Raw genomic sequence first — 16,658 nt, 5'->3', positions numbered from 1 at the left:
ACTGCATCCCCACACTGCCGGCCTATGTTTATCTCGGAGTCAATGATGACCCCCAGATCCCTTTCTGCCTCCGTGCTGGTAAGAGGGGAGTTCCCCAACCTGTAGGTATGGTGCCGGTTGTTCCTCCCGAGGTGAATCACCTTGCACTTGCCTGTGTTGAAATCCATCCTATTCTCGTCCGCCCACCCTTGTAACCTGTCGAGGTTTTAAGCTCATTGTATATCTGTACTTAAACATGCATCTGAGGCAACTGGAACTTTTGCTAAAATGAAGAATGAGTTGAAGTGTGGGTCAGGTTAATTGGATACCAGTCAGCTCATCAGGAAATTTTAAAGCAAGATTTTATAGATATTAGATAGCTTACCTGAGCATCAGCAAGGATAATGCAAAGAAGGCAACATGATTAAAACTATAATGTTTCTGTAGGTTATTAAAAAGAACAAATGACTAACCAGTAAATAACAGGTTTAGGGTGTATCATGGTTCAAATACTTACCCCCACAAATACAACATAAATGAAGAAGAGACAACCCATTGTCCGTGCGATAATTTAAATTGACTTTGCTGAAGGCTTCATCAGAGCTGAAAGAAGAGATTTTACAGATGATTACAGTTTTCATCCATAAGCAGATTTTATTTCATTTGGAAAATTTTAAAAGAGAAATCTCATTGCAGGTTCACAGAGACACAAAGCTGGATTCTCATCTCTGTTACACCACTATAAATCTGCAGATATATCACTGATGTCAATGAATTAACTTAACTGCAATAAATTAAACCAGAATTCAACTTGTATATTTTCCTTAGCTCTACTTCTATTTTGACATTGCATAAACATTTACAACCAGCTATGTCAGAAGAATAAAAGGAGAGGAAAAATTCTTTTAAAAAAGAAAATAAAATCTAATTTAAGATTGATTCTTCATTGTGGATAAAAAGGGATGAGGGAAAAGAAAAAGTCTGTGTATTCATTTCCATGATGTCCTTGTAGCAGGGGAAGGGGAAAGAAAGTGAGTAAAGCTTATTTAAAAAATAGACCCATGAAAAAATAGACCTGTCAGCAAATACCTTCTGTTTCCCGATTGAGACTTTCACAGAAAGGTGGTGAAGCCCCATTAAACAAATAATTGAGAGACTAGTTAAAAGAGCTCTTCAGGAAGGGAAATATAGTGCCTTCCACTTAAAATGGGTTGCAGTTTCTATAAGAAATGAATACATTTTTTCCCACACATGATAAGACTCCAACTGCAAACTGATAAAAGTTTGTCATATTCTGCAAACCCAGCCAGTTGCTTCTACTTTTGCATGAATGTTGAACTGTAAAATACAATGGAAGCTGATGTGTTACTTCCTGGTAAATATATTACCTTTGGTTTGTACCAAGCTAGAGTTCATAAAATAAAATGAATAGAACAAGGGAGAATATAATTTTGTGCCACAGTTAGGTGTTTGACATTTCTACCACAGTGGCCAAATGTCCTTGCTACAAAGCTCAGTGGTACAAGGTTAAATTTAATAATAAGCTTTTATTCTCCATCTGAACTCACAGAAACCTATTATAAATCTTACATCTGTTTTATAGTATGTACAGTAGTTTTATGAAACACATTTCCCAGCAGGAAGAGCAAAGTGCATTGGCACATTCTCCTTCTTACTGACTGTAAGGAGTTTAAAATACAATGCATGCAGATGATATATGTTAACACTCTTGGCAATGAGGCAGAGGCATGTTGGGGAGGGAGAAGGCAAGGAGCTGTTGAAGTCAACCTGAAAGTGCTAAACAGTTTGTGATGCATAACACATCCATTGGTGCTAGACAATGGAAAGAGAGCATACCGAGATATGGCTTTTGCTGTATCATTAAGGATGGAATAGTTAGTGCTCCCCAAACACAACACTGTCATTTCAGAAAGTGCATTCTTTAGTGTCTAATCACTGAAAATGCAATGCTTCAGCCCCTGCAAGATTAAATCAAGGGGTTGTTAGCCCAAATGACTTCAATTGCTATAGTAGCACATGATGAGTTCTACACTACCTTCTCTTCACAAGTTTGTTGCATACCATTTTATCATATAATTTCTTAATAACCTTAAGAAAACTGGGAAGGTGAGGCCGTTTAATTTGGTGCTTAGGTTTCAAATTCATTTAACCCAGTTTGTGTGTGTGTGTGTGTGTGTGTATGCAATCCGGGAATGGGGGATGCCGGATAACAAAACACATTCACCCTCTCACATAGACACCCATGTACACAAGGCATACCAAGTTCATCTACTTATGTCAAGGAAGGAGCAAGCACAAAATGGAGTTTTAGTTGTTCATACAATCATAGAGGTACTATTATCATTTAACCTAATAAATAATATGAAAAAATTCATACTACATAGGCACTAGTGGGGACTGAGCACAATGGATCCTATATCTTATTCAGATGAGCTGCACTGGCCTGTGTTTGTGGTGGATTCCCATCAGCATTTGTTGGCACTGGGGCAGGGTGTCAAGGCTTGCTCCAGTCTCTCTGGGTGCCAGCCTGGTGTTGTGGTATGTCCAGGCCCATGGGCCATTTGCTTCTGCAGGGGCAGCCACCTGATTTTTTTTTGAAGGGCCACACATAACCCCAAAAAGGTTCTAATCAACATCTTAGCCTTTTGCCTAAGATCAAGCATTTTTGGCACCAACGGGAGAGTCTTAGGGCTGACTCTGGCCCTCCTAGTGTTGGCCTTGTATTGCAGTACCTCCAGGTTCAATGCCAGCTCCCCATGGAGGGAACACGTGCCCACTATTTTTTAAAGACAAAGGAAAAACCCCCCCAAATGTTCCCATCATCACTGAAAGTCTGATCAATGCCTTTAAGGCAGAGAAAGGGACTGATAGAGCATTGGGGTATAAGGAATGGAGAAATGGAGACCTGAAACTCAAAACAATGGCAATGGTGGCAAGTAAGCATGAGGTAGAAAAAGAGTTGAGGAGCAGAAATGAAATGAGTTGGGTGGACAGATGTCGAGTGGACAAAGGTGGAGAAGTGGACAAGAAAAAAGGTGATGGAAGGAGCAATAGAGGGGCAACAACAATGGCAGCAGCAAAGAAGGAGGCGATGAGACTGATGATGCCAAAGAGAAGACAGGAGCAGAAGAGAGTGGGCAACAGACTGGGAGCATCAGGAGAAGGTACATTGGGTAAGAGACAAAGGACAACGGGAACACGATGGGATGCCAGCCCACCAAGAGTGGCATAGTGGGAAGACATTGGAAACATGACAAGAGATGGCAGGGAGGATCAGAAACTGTGGATCAAGACAGTACAGAACTCAGACAGGATCAGTGTTAAGCAGATAATGACTTTTTGGAAAAGATACTGTTTGAGATGCTGGAGGTGCAGCCAGAGCACCTGACCAGCCTAATTGCTTTTCCAAACAGAAAGTCCTGGCAAATCACTTACTGAAATAGAGATGGGTATGAAAATTTTTGGGAGAAATATGCAGAAGAATGTGGAAGGGAGCAATTAAGAGGGATAAGGTTTATGGCAGGAGAAAAGGCAAGGGAATGAGTGATTATAGTATGTGTGTGTACAGATTTATTAGTGGAAGAAAACATAGAAAGGTGGCAGGAATTGCATGTTCAGAGTAATGAGTGTAGAGAAAGTGAGGGACAAATATGGTGTTTGGATGGGGTCATGGAGGGCACGAATAGTGTTACAAGCAAACAAGTGGAGCCCAAGTGGAGTGAAGCACCTCCCATCTGTAATCCTGCTGGGGAGGCACACTAGGTTTTTATAATATATCACAAGCAACCTAAGCAGTACAGCAAATATGGCAAGGAGGGGTAACTGCCTGCACATTGCCCTCACATAGTGTGCATGAGGTGTGAAGGGAATGAGCACAGAGCAGCAGAGTGCCAGGAGCTGCTAAAATGCATTACCTGTGGTGGGAAGGGATGTGTCCAATAGCCTTTGCAAACAAGGTCAGAGCCCCCAAAGAACAGGCAGAATTGGAAGGGAACAGTGAGGGAAAAGAGAGGGGGTGAGACCAAGGTAGAAATTGTGGAAGACACCCTGCAAGAGGGAGAAAAAGAGAAGGGAGGGGAGAAGAGTTTCTGTAATTAAGGCAGCACAGGAGGAAATAGGAGATGAAATGGCAGGGGCCAGTTTTATTCCATATCTCCATTAGTGACTTGAAAGATGGGATGGATTGAACCCTCAACAGGTGTGTGGATGACACCGAGCTGGGGGGTGTCGTAGATACACTGGAGGGTAGGGCTACAATTCAGAGTGACCTAGACAAATTGAAGGATTGGGCCAAAAGAAATCTCATGAGGTTCAACAGAGGCAAGTTCAAAGTCCTGCATTTAGGACAGAAGAATCCCATGCACTGGCACAGGCTGGGGACTGACTGGCTGGGCAGCAGCCTGGGGGTTACAGTGGACAATAAGCTGAATATGAGCCAGCAGTACGCCCTTGTCACCAAGAAGGGTAATAGCATACTGGGCTGCATTAGTAGGAGCATTGCCAGCAGATTGAGGGAAGTAATTATCTCACTCTATGCTGCACTGATGAGGCCACATCTGGAGTACTGTGTTCAGTTCTGGGAGCCCCACTCTAGACAAGATGTTGACAAGTTGGAGAGAATCCAGTGGATAGCTACAAAAATGGTTAAGTGGCTGGGGCGTGTCACTTATGAGGGAATTGGGTTTATTTAGTTTGGAGAAGAATGAGAGGGGGTTTAATAGCGGTCTTTAACTATCTGAAGAGTAGTTCCAAAGAGGATGGGGCTAAATTGTTCTCGGTGGTGACAGATGAGAGAACAAGGAGCAGTAGTCTCAAGCTGCAGCAAGGGAGGTTTAGGTTGGATATTAGGAAAAACTTTCTCACTAGGAGGGTGGTGAAGCACTGGAGCAAGTTATGTAGAGAGGCTGTGGAATCTCCAGCCTTGGAGGTTTTGGAGGTCTGGCTTGACAAAGCCCTGGCTGGGATGATGTAGTTGGCGATGGTCCTGTTTGAAGAGTGGGTTGGACTAGATGACCCCCTGAGGTCCCTTCCAACTGTAATTTTCTACGATTCTTGGTTTTTAACAAAATAGCATATCTGACAAAAATCATATTTCATTAGAGAACTGCTCTAATTTTAGAATGATAGCTAACTGGAATATGGAGATCTAGGAAGACCAGCACATACCTGGGACTTGAGAAGGTAAGAGAAGGGAGGGGACTGGATTCAGGAGGAAGGATATGTACTGGAAAAACAGACATCTCATAGAAATCCCTTCCCCAAAACACCCCTTATTGTGAACTGGAGCCATTGTGAGTCAAGAGGAATACCTGGAAGCCCCAAATCTTAAGAGCCAAATATAATTTTATTTTTTCTGCTTTTTTTTTCAATTATAAAACAACTTATAGATCTTTATCCTGACTACCCATTATAACCTCAGCAAATATTTCTGGTTTCGATTTGCACAATTAAACTTTCTAGTTTTGAACCACAACCTCAGAAAGAAATGCATGTTTGCATGGAAAACTCTGTGGCAGCTGAATGTCACTAATGTATCATGACATTTGAAGCTTAATTTAGGGTTTTAATTTTCTTTTAAACTTTTGGTAAGCCATGCTACATTTTAATATAGCATAATGATTTCATAGTGTTTTTGAGGACATACACTAATGTAGTGAATAATTAAAATGAAGCAATTATTATTAAGATTGTTCTAATAATATATTCCTCAAATAGACTATCCATTCTGACTCATTAAATATGACATTCAGCATTTGCATCTGATGCTCAGATCTTTTTTTAGTAAAAAATACAGAATGTACCAAAAAATAATGTTATAGTCTCTGCAGTTTTATGATTCATTAAGCTGTTTTCTCTGTGTCCAAAACCTTCTTTTGAGTACAGCACATGTCAAAGCCCTCAAAACAGAATTCATTAATAAAGTTAGAACTGGCAATAAAGGAACAAGTAAGTAAAATATATAGTTTTATGAATAAGCATGTGCAATACATTGTTATAATATTGCAAATTATTGACTAGGTATGTTTTACTTCAAATGATTAACTACTGTTGTATTATGGAAAAGTAGTCATAGTTAAGCTTGTACCCATCTTTATGTAGGATGCTATATTTAAATGGTCATTGTAACTTTTGTTTGGGTAACTGCTTAAAGCTTCCTAAGTGGCATATTTATTTTGAGGTAAGGCAAAATATTTCTGTAAAGTTTAAAGCAGTGTTCTCAACCAGGGTGCCAAGAGGTCCTTTCACAGGCGCAGTAAGGTGCCACTCAACGTTAACACTGTTAGGTGTACAAACATGGTTCACAAGATAAACCCAGAAATTTCAAATAAGAATCCACAGTGTAAAAAACATACTGGTCTGCCGTGGTCTTCCTGAATTCTTTGCTACAGAAGAATTGCTTTAGTATTTTTCTATAATCAAAAAGAGAGAAAACTAAGAGCTGGCATTTTCTGATGGATGCCTTTAGTCTAACAAGTGGTGTCTTGAATCTGAAAAGGTTGAGAATTACCCTTTTAAAGGAAAAGGGTCTATTTATTTTTTAATTACAGGTAATTAGTTATGCTGATTAGAATGACTGACTTTTGTCTAATGCTACTCTGCATGCCTTTAGAACAATTTAGCTCATTACTGCCCTTTTAAATATTCTAGGACAGGGACCAGCAACCTTTTACAAGCCACAGGCTGGAACAAGTTGAATCCGGTGTGACATGGGCTGGGTGGCTTCAGCAGCACGTCAACACCAAGGTTGTGTTCCCTGTGCCCACACCAGGGCCAGGCAGATGGGAGCTGCACCCACACTGCCACCATTTCTTCCAGTTTCCTGCTCTCCGGCTGGGGTGCAGGTGCAAGCGAAGGTTTCAATCCCCCTGCCCAGCTGCAGCATGGGCCCAGCTGCAAGCTGCCTGGTCCCAGCATACTTCCATGCTGGCTGGAAGCCACATCTGTGTCACAGCTGGGGAGCGGGGCAGCGGGGGGAGAAGTGGTAGCAGTGCACAGTTGGTAGATACCTGGTCCTGGTGCAGGATCTAGGATCAAAATCAAGCATGATGAAACACTCAGGACACATCAACACTTCGGTGGTATTATGTCTCAGCAGGGATGCTCCCAAAAACACACTGGTGAAGACACTCTGGAGCATTCCTCTGTGGCTGCTCTTAATACCTTAGCCTTTGGCCTGCTTTAGGGAGGCTATTAGGAACCACCCCCAAATTGCTTCATATCATAAATGCCTTTCTGAACTTGTAGTGAGGGGGAGGCAGGTATGAGAAGAGGTCTGGGGGGAGGCAGTGCTGTGCTCAGGAAGGGCCTGGCTGGGAGAAACCACTGCAGGGCTCTTACCTTGCCCTTGAATACATAGTTAACTTGCACAAGCTTAATAAATCCACCCTGATTGTCTGTAAGCACTGCATGCCAGTGCTTCGATGCTCTTCTTTATATGTAAACTAATGTAAATGTAAACTACAAGGCCAGAATCAGCTCCTATATTTTAATAAGTTATTCATTTATAGTGGAGATAGAAGACTCTAGACAACTCTGCATTTGCAGAATCTGGATTTACACCACCGTAAGGTTGACACTGAACTATTTCAGTTTCATCTTTGGCGGTGGGGAGAGGGAGATGGGAGGTCACTAACAGAATGGAATGAAATACAGAATTTCTGTTCTGAAGGAAATCTGGACCATTCCACGCTTGTGTCCATCCAAAATGGAGACCGAGAATTTAATTTCCATTTTTGTTTCTTGAGAACACAGACTCTGAAAAAATTGGACTTGGAAATGTTGAAACATTTTGTTTAAATGTTTTTATCAAAAAACATGCTGGCATTCTTGAAATCAAATTGCTGCATTTCACTTCACTGTCACGATCCAAAACACTTTGAGTCACTTTAACATTATGCCTCAGGTTTCTAAGCTCAATATTGCTTTGTACCAACTATAGTTTAGGGTCTAAATGCCCCCATGTCCTCCGTTGGAAAGGTTCTATGGTTTATCTGCCTCTCCAATGGCCCTTAGAGACATATGGCTCCTATGAGACACCAGACAAAGTCCAGGGCAGAGGAAAAATACATGTTGCATTATGGAAGGTTTGATCCTCTGGAGAACAAAATCGAGGCAGGAAATGAAGCAAGAAAAACAACTGTCTAATGCAATACACTGATGAGGAAATGCAACTTAACTGAGTCAAAATGAAATTAAAAATTCTGATCCAGTTTGAACCAAACTTGAACAATATTTTATTTATATTTTTCTATAGAATAATGCAGTGAAAATCATAATTTTCTTTGCATTTTTGTTGGCAAATCATTCTGATGGAAACTCCTGACCATCTCTTATCACCAGGTTAGAATGGGTTATGAAAAGTAAGGTCTCCAGGTTGCCTGGCTCGTTACATAAGGAATAATAATTCAAAAAAGTACTAGGAATTTTGCATGAACACAAAAATTAGACCTCTCTCAGAGTACCAACTTGAGTAGGTCCAAGGTAACTTTTTGCATCTGCCTCTTACACAGTAGCTGTCAAAAGCATAAAGGGAAACCTGGTAGTTTTGTTAATATTTTCTTCATGTAAACTCTTCTGAAATGGAATATTTTGTCTACCATTATGGCAGCATTTTTATCTTCAGCGACTGCTTTTCATTTACCACTTACTTTTTACTAAGGAAAAAAATGTTTTGAGCAGTAGAAGGAAAATCTCATTCTCCCTATATATTTTAGTTCTATACATGTCTTCTCAGGCATATTGTGATTAATGATACCACTGTAAGCTCCATCTATTCTTTAAGGTTTTCCTTAGGGGGTGATTGTGGGAAAGACAAACTCCTTGGCCTAGGAGACAAGTCCTTTTTGTTAATTTGTCTTTTATTTTAAAATTCTTGTGCTTTGCATGTTGATGCATTTTGCTGCACACATTGAGATGGATTGATTCACTTGACAGATGGATTTTAAAAGTCTCAAAATACTCAAATATGATCATATTGTATAATTATGTCTCTTGTGTTCTTTTATAGTACTCAATGATATAAAACTATTGTTAGCATTGAAAAGGACTCTGTCAAGTTCAAAACTCACATATTTCTGAAGACATAATTTCCTTACCTATTTCACTCATAAACCTTATATATGACTAAAAATTTAATTTTTCACCTTTATTTGCTTAAACCTTTTTTTAATCATAACCTGGAAAAGTAAAATGTACTTTCAGTTTTTTCTCTTTATAAACTATTTTTAAATCCTTTGCAATTCTCAGACACTAGCAAAGCAGGGAATATTTGCTTGGTTACAAAACCTTAATTGTAAATGAAGCTTAGAGTTACAAAGTCTAAATTCAAGGCTTATTTTAGCCCAAGAGCTTCTTCTAACTCCATCTCCACAAGTGATTCTATCTGTCAGTGTATGCAAATATTCTCTTTTTAGGATAGTTTTTGGGTTGAGGCATTGCACTAAAAGTACACAAATTTGGATCTGATGCCCAGCTTTGCAACAGATCTCCTGTGTAGCCTGGGGCAAGTCACTACATTGTACCTCAGTAACCCTGGTTTAAAATAGGCATAATACTAGTAGAGTACAGCCTGGATACTTGGTAGTGTTAGGTTCATTAGCCCCTTCTGAAGATGAGGGTTTGGAAACCATCCAAGGGCACAGAGGACCATGGCAAACAATTGCATAGAACCACTGTTGTGTTCCAAGTGAGTGAAAAAACAGTGCCTTCAAAGTAAAAGCAGTAGTAAACAGCTGAGAAACTCATCCTTTACTTGGAGACCCATCGTGAATTAAGCAGGTTATGAACCATCCAGACATGAAAGAGCCAGATTTTACCAACCTTGTCTTGTCTTATTTAGATTCTAAATCCTTCAAGATTATGCACTCCACAGTGCCTAGCACAGTGATTCTCAACCAGGGTGCCATCAGATCTTTTGAAAGGCACTGAAAAGTGTGAGCAGATAAGGAGGTATAAAGAGCTATGCAGATAACCTGCAGGTCTGTCTGAACAATACCTCACCCCCAGTGCCCAGCCCCTCTGCAATACAGAAATTAATTTTTCAACTTGGTGCCACTTAATTCCCAAAAGTTGTGGAGGGGTCCAAAGAGGGATGCCTGATGTCCAGTGAAGGGTGCCTCAAGTCCAAAAAGACTGAGAACCACCGGCCAACCAGAATTTTGATTTCTGTAGCAACCTGTAGGTACCACTATAAACTGAACATCATCACTGAGACTTTCAACACACAAAGGTGGAAAGCACATCTTTTCTGTGCAATAGTACCCTGACAGCACAGGACAGCATATGATAATATAAAGAGCAATTATTTCATTCCCTGCCCTCAAGCTCTACTTTTGCCTCTAGCAGAAGAACAGTTACACTTCCTGGAGGCTACTTCTTTGTAATACATATCACATGATGTAAAATGCCCCAAACCCCTCTTAAACAGTTACTCAGATAGATGTATGTACAAGAATGGGTTTGAGGTTCTTTATGGGAAACATTTTTCAGCCCAAAACCACCTTGTCAGAACACTGGAAAGAAAATGTCATTTAAAAATAATCTCTGTTGTAACTCACATGTTCTGGAGAATAATTTAGTGGCCCAGTACATGTTTTATCATCCTATTTATTTTCAAGTAATCTGATGACCACATTCTTCATGGCCTCCAGCAACCAGCCAGTTTCTCAGCATTAACTTTTTTCTTTCGTGCAAAATTTCATGCAAATTTCTTCCATGTGGGAGGATTTGATTACCCTCATTTGATATTCTTCTCAGAGATGGAAAACAAAAGCGAATAATTATCCCATTATTTTTATTGTAGTAAAAGAGCTATGGTCTTCAAACCAGATTCTGATCTGGGATGCTCACAAGAAGACTGACTAATTCTGTTGCCTGCTGTTGTAGGGCAGGTGATAGAGTTGAACCTGTTGATTGATGCTTCAACTCTCACCATACAGATTCAGTATTTAACTGCCCTGACTGGATTAATAGGTTACATGGTGTATTATCTGACCGGATAAACCTGGTTTATCTAGGCTCTCCTGAGAAAATGACTGCAATTATGAATTTGAAATTCACTTTTAGAAAATATTCCTGCAAGGAGACTATTTTGCAAATGTAATTCTGTCACATGATCAAAAAAGTATGCATACTGCTAAAGGAAATCCATGTACAGTTCTAAATTTGTATTAAATATTGGCAGTATTCAATCAGAACAAATAAAAAATTAGGGGCCTTAATCTTGGTACTAAAAGGAGAGACACTAGCTCAGAATTATTAGAAATGATTTTTAAAAACACATAGCAGGAAAGAGACTTTCTATTTGTGCATGTCGTTGTCATAACTGGAGACATTTGGAATTACATCATTCAATATAAATCATCATTTAAAAGTGAATTATTATTTCTAAGTATCATATTCACCCAAATGCAAGACTACTTTGAATTTTAAATAACCCGTCAACAATTAGATTTTATTTGAAAAATTTATAAATTTGTTATGTTTCCATGTATAGAACTGCAAGGTTCTTTGGGTAGATGTGATATCTTTCATTAGACCAACTGAGTAGTTGGAAAAAAGTTATTTGCAAGCTTTTGGGTGCAATCACCCTTCTTCAGGCATAGAAAGTCTCTCCATCTCCCCCCACCCCCGTTGATCTAATAAAAGATATCACATCTACCCAAAGAACTTTGCCTGTCTATGTCCTTAGACCAACACGGCTACAAACAAAAACCCAGCATGTATAGAACCTAATTATCAGAGGATCATCGTAGATGTTTCCTTCCCCCACCCCACCGGCAGCAGGCAAAGCCACACCAGGGGGCATATGGTAAAGGGGCCAAGTGGCTCCCTTGCCCCGTGGCCCCTCCCATCTGTCCCTCCTGTAGCCTGCCCTCCACCCAGTGCAGATCTGCCTCCATCCCTGCAGCTTCTATCACCCTGGAACCTCTCTCCTCCCACCTGCCTCCTGCAGCCTTTGCCCCCCTGTGTGATACCCATAGCCTCTACCCCTCCCCAGCTGCTTACTGTCAGGCGCAGTTCTAGGTTTATTCCCTCCTGGACATGGAGCACATGGAAGATCTAGCATTAGCCATTGCCCAACCGTGCAGCAACAACTTGGGACCAGAGCTGCTGGCTCTGCTTCAAGGGGACAGAAGCTCCCAGGGGCAAGTGGGGGGCAATGTCTCCAGGGGACAAGTAGAAGGGGGGGTAAAAGTTGCTGTGGCTTTGACTCTGGCCTCAACCTGGGCTCAGGGCTGGAGTCAGAGTTGCAGCAACTCCCTTTCCCCCACCTCTGCCTTATACTCAAATCCAAGATGAGGGGCTTTTCCCCCCTCCAGATGAATAGGAGAAATCTTGAGTCTTAGATTTGAGTAAGTGCTGTACGTAATAAGCAGCTTGCCAAAATACCTTACCTAAACACATGTTTCAGTTCTGTTAGCTCCTTCTCTTTGATCTTCAAGTCATCTTCTAATCTCTCTATGATTATAGCATATGATTCACTAACTTTCTTCTTCCATTCATCTAACAAAGAAAAGCAAATGTGTTTCACGATATCTTTGAGTGTCATAAAAAAACAGAACACAGATCACAACCTACCAGTAATCAAATAACTCACCTTTAATATGTGTCTAATTATAATTATTTTCTTACTAACACTTGCAGTTTCAATTATGGACATTTACTGTTAAAATGTGGTATTAAGTATTATACAAAAGTTTACTTATTTTACCTTGTGTAACCAATATTGCCATATATACACATAACTCATGTATAGGATATAAAATTAACTTATATCTAGGCTATAAAACAGGTTACAGATATATCACAGATATATGTATGAATATTCACATATATATGAATCTTTTGGAAAATGTATTTCATTTTAATAATGAGAAGCTTAGTCCAGAGGATTATATTTGTTAGTTCTTACATCCTAAATATTAACATAGATGCACAGAATAAAAATAGAGCTAATGTTTGTAATTTTCTACTAATGAAATATTAATTAAATCAGCACAATAGGCTAATCTAATATGATCTAACAGTCTGTAGAAATTTGCTGGCTTCCTCCCTTTCTTTCACAGACACCATACGTGATCTGAGTCAAGCCATTCTTCTTGTAGACCAGAAACAATACCATCTCATATCCTTGAACCCAGAAGTAAATTAGCAATGAGTAATTTGCTAAAATTACATTTGCCACTTGTTGATGCATATATAGTATATTGCATTAAAGAAGCAACGTTAATTACCAGTGCAAGTTTGGGTTGGTCTAGATTTATAATTCCCCATTTGTTCAATATTTCTTCTTTGTTTCAGAAAAGTTGTTGCAGTAATATGATTCCTTGTTCAAGTGCAGTGACAGTCTTACTGAAAAATACTTTGATAGTCTCTGGCTAAAAATAAACTGTGCGCCAAATGGAATGTCATGCAACAATGACACAGAGCAAAACAGTGTGTGCTATCAAGTGTAAAATAATAAAGGTAACTAATCAGTTTGTTTAAAATACAGTGTCAAAAAAATAAATTGCAAATGTTTCAATAGAAATATTCACTTCTATCTCTTGATTACCTATTCAGGGGCCTGAGGAAAAATTAACAACCTGTCCCCAGATTGGTGTAGAGAAATGAACTAAGGGGACTGAACTCTAATAATCAACTATGGGTAGATTACTTCTGAGTACACATCTTTCTTATGTTTGCATAGCTTAATGTGCCATTGAAGTGCCATTAATTTTAACTGAAAGGCTGATTGGTTCACCCCAAAACCTTAAAGATACTGTATAGGCACCCACTGTTGTATATTTGGGGTAATATTTATCCGCATAGAGCTGACAGCAGTATTGTCACCACATTCACAATGGAGGCTTTCAACCCCAGATTACTGATAGTGAACAAACCTACTCTGGAGACTGCTTGCTGGCCAACACTGGCACTCCAAAAGGAATGAGAGATGGAGGCAGCATGCGCAAATAGACTTTCTACCACCCTGGATGGGCCCGCTGACATAAACTGATGGAACTGAGACACTGAACATGGCTCGCTGAAGGAAGAAGATTAGTTTAGTTATCTCCAAGGCTATAAAAATTACAAACAACCAGGTTAATGGATACATTTTTCTTCTAATCTGTATAGACTGTCAGGCTCAGAATTCAGTTTAACATGAGTCTGCTTCTCTGTCTATCTGTGTTTTACCTGTCTTACACTACTTGCCTCATCACCCACTATTTGACTATCTTTACATTCATTTTATTCGTTCATCTGTGTTGCTCTTTACCTTTATGTTGGTATTTTTTAATAAATATTTAAAGCAATATCACCAATGTTTGAATGCCTATGGGATGACCTTGACAACTGCTCTGGATAAAAGTTCTTAACCAAAGAATTCCAGGTAAGATACCAGCAACATGTGCACAGAATATATATACATACATAAAACCTTCAGCATGCTACATCCCATTGTAAACAAACTAGTGCTCCTGAGATATTTGTTTAGCACAGCATGAGTGCATCAGTTTATTTGCACTGATTTACACAGAAAACCAAGGACATATTTTTAAATACTTTGAGCTGCTTTGACAATATGTTCTGTTATATGCACCCAAATACAGGAGAAGAGACATAGGCCTCTTAACTGATATTCCACATCCAGTTGCCAAGCAACTAGAAGAGCTATAAGTGTATTACCATAATGGGTGTCTATTTTCCCCCTGCTTTTATTAGATTAAGATTTCTTTCTTTTCCCAAATTCCTAAAGTGTAACTGTGGGCCCCCATCTAACAGTACATGCTGCGTGAACCTTTCCCCATGCATTAAAACATAATATAAAGAAAGGGCTGACAATAAATACATATACATTGGCCTCTCTCTTCCACTGTAAACTTAATGGAGAACAAGCTTAATAAGCACATTGATGTGTCTTTGTATTAATGCAACTTTTAAACTCATTTTGCTGACTCATCTATATGTTGGGGGGTTATTATTAGGAGATTTTTCTTTTATATCAATGGAAATAAGATCTGGCCTTCTGGCAGAAACCACTTCTTTAAGAGGAGTTATCTTGTAGGATGGGCCTGGTGTTAGAAGCTGCAGTTGATATAATGAAAATATACCTGAGCTTAGAAATAACAGTGTGACTTCAACATGAGCTAGCTAGCTTACATATCATTAGCTGTGTTGCACAGTAGCCTTGAGCTCCATATGAGCAAATGGCCTGAGTATTTACTTAGCATCTTCTGCAGGGTTTTACAGGCTATGCTGAGCTCTGTATAGTCAAGACTACACTGCTAGCAGTACCTGAGGCTTAAAGCTAAACTGGGTATCTCCATGGGAGCTTCATCCACTGCATCTGGCCCCACTGGTAGGGAGCAGAATATTTCTTCAAACCTCCATGTCCCATTTGGAATCCCGGAGATAAACCCAGGGAAACATCATGGCATGGTGAATAGGATACTACCCAGAAAGTCATATGGCCTTGACAAGGGCACTTCAGTTTCTACACCTGTATAATAGGGACAGTCGTACAGACTTGCCTTTGTAGTATTCCATGTGATCAAGTAGCAAAAGTAAAACTAGTGACACAGAACTCAAGAGGGCTTGGGTTCTTGAACCTGGACTCCCAGCAGACCCATAAGGGCCATAAAAGGCCATTTCACTGCAGCAACTAGCCTGAGTTGAGTGAGAGCCTAATGAGAGTGACCACATTAGGGAACACTATGAGGCACACAAGGCCACTACATTACCATTTGATTTGTTGCAACTCATCTGCTGCACCCCATCTGCCTTAGTAGCTAGTTTCAGCAGTGCCTGAACTCCTCTCATCTCACTTCCAGAACAGAAACCTCAAGGTCAGAGTACCAGTTAACTTGAACTAGACATTTTTTTTAGGGTCTGGGCAAGGGCAAAACTCAAGGCAGCTGAAGCTGACACTGCAGCAAAGACCTTCTTTGACTAGGCCTTGGTATCAAGGGAATCCACATGGTCTTACTCTCTTCATCTTGCATGATTAGGAGTGCTTCCTCACTGAGCACATGGCTACTTCTTCCCAAATACTACCTGAGCTGAGATGTTGCTCCCTGAAGGAAACAACAAATGGGCAACAGCTGCTGCAGGGGAGGAGGAGGAGGCTGCTCCATAGCACTCCTGGCAGCCAGTCATTTCTTCAGCGCCAGCTAATTATGGCAGTCATGACAACTGAGGATAGAGCCCAAAGATCAATGACTGTCCTGTCTGCAACTAGGCTTGTGGGAGGGGGGCATGTTGCCTTCCTTGTGTGTCACGTTCGATCCACTTCCTAGAATCATCTTTTATCCAACACATTCCTTGCTGTGGCAGTCTTTCACTGTCCCTTCTGCTCTGTTCCCTATGCCACGTTCTGGGGTTTTTCTCCTTTTAAATGAGAAGCTTTATGGTGCAATGTGTGGATGTCCTTGAGGAGAAATGGCTACTGCAAATGCAAGGAACAAGCCTTGCTAGCCAGGGAGGAGGGGATCACTTCCAGCTCTGTGCTCCTAATTGCCCTACAAGTACATCCTGCTGAACAGCAGTTAATGTGCATTCACATATGCATAGTGACAAATGATCAACATCTGATTAATATTCCAGAATCATTCATATGGGGTTAGGCACAGCACACACCCCAGGGAAACGCAAGTTAAAGGAAGTCACCCTTTTCT

The 16,658-nt window shown here is 40.2% G+C and overlaps 1 protein-coding gene across 2 annotated transcripts in view; it reads right to left on the bottom strand.

Annotated features, from left to right (window-relative positions):
* The window catches only part of LOC109307593 (serine/threonine-protein kinase TNNI3K), a 207,412-nt gene that overhangs the window by 167,065 nt on the left and 23,689 nt on the right, over window positions 1–16,658 (bottom strand). Inside the window, exons 1-3 of one of the 2 annotated variants that reach the window (XM_019531625.1) lie at window positions 13,236–13,336; window positions 12,396–12,504; window positions 497–582 (exon numbers count right to left, since the gene is read on the bottom strand). In XM_019531625.1, coding sequence (XP_019387170.1) covers window positions 497–582; window positions 12,396–12,504; window positions 13,236–13,275 — 235 coding nt within the window. In that variant the 5' untranslated portion in view covers window positions 13,276–13,336. Of the gene's footprint in view, window positions 1–496; window positions 583–12,395; window positions 12,505–13,235; window positions 13,337–16,658 lie in introns of those variants that run through there. The other variant, XM_019531624.1, reaches the window with a different exon arrangement.

The sequence above is a fragment of the Crocodylus porosus genome, unplaced genomic scaffold (genome assembly GCF_001723895.1).
Source record: "Crocodylus porosus isolate Cpor-Errol unplaced genomic scaffold, CroPor_comp1, whole genome shotgun sequence".
Lineage (NCBI taxonomy): Eukaryota > Metazoa > Chordata > Crocodylia > Crocodylidae > Crocodylus > Crocodylus porosus.
This window is presented reverse-complemented; position numbering and strand designations above follow the sequence as displayed.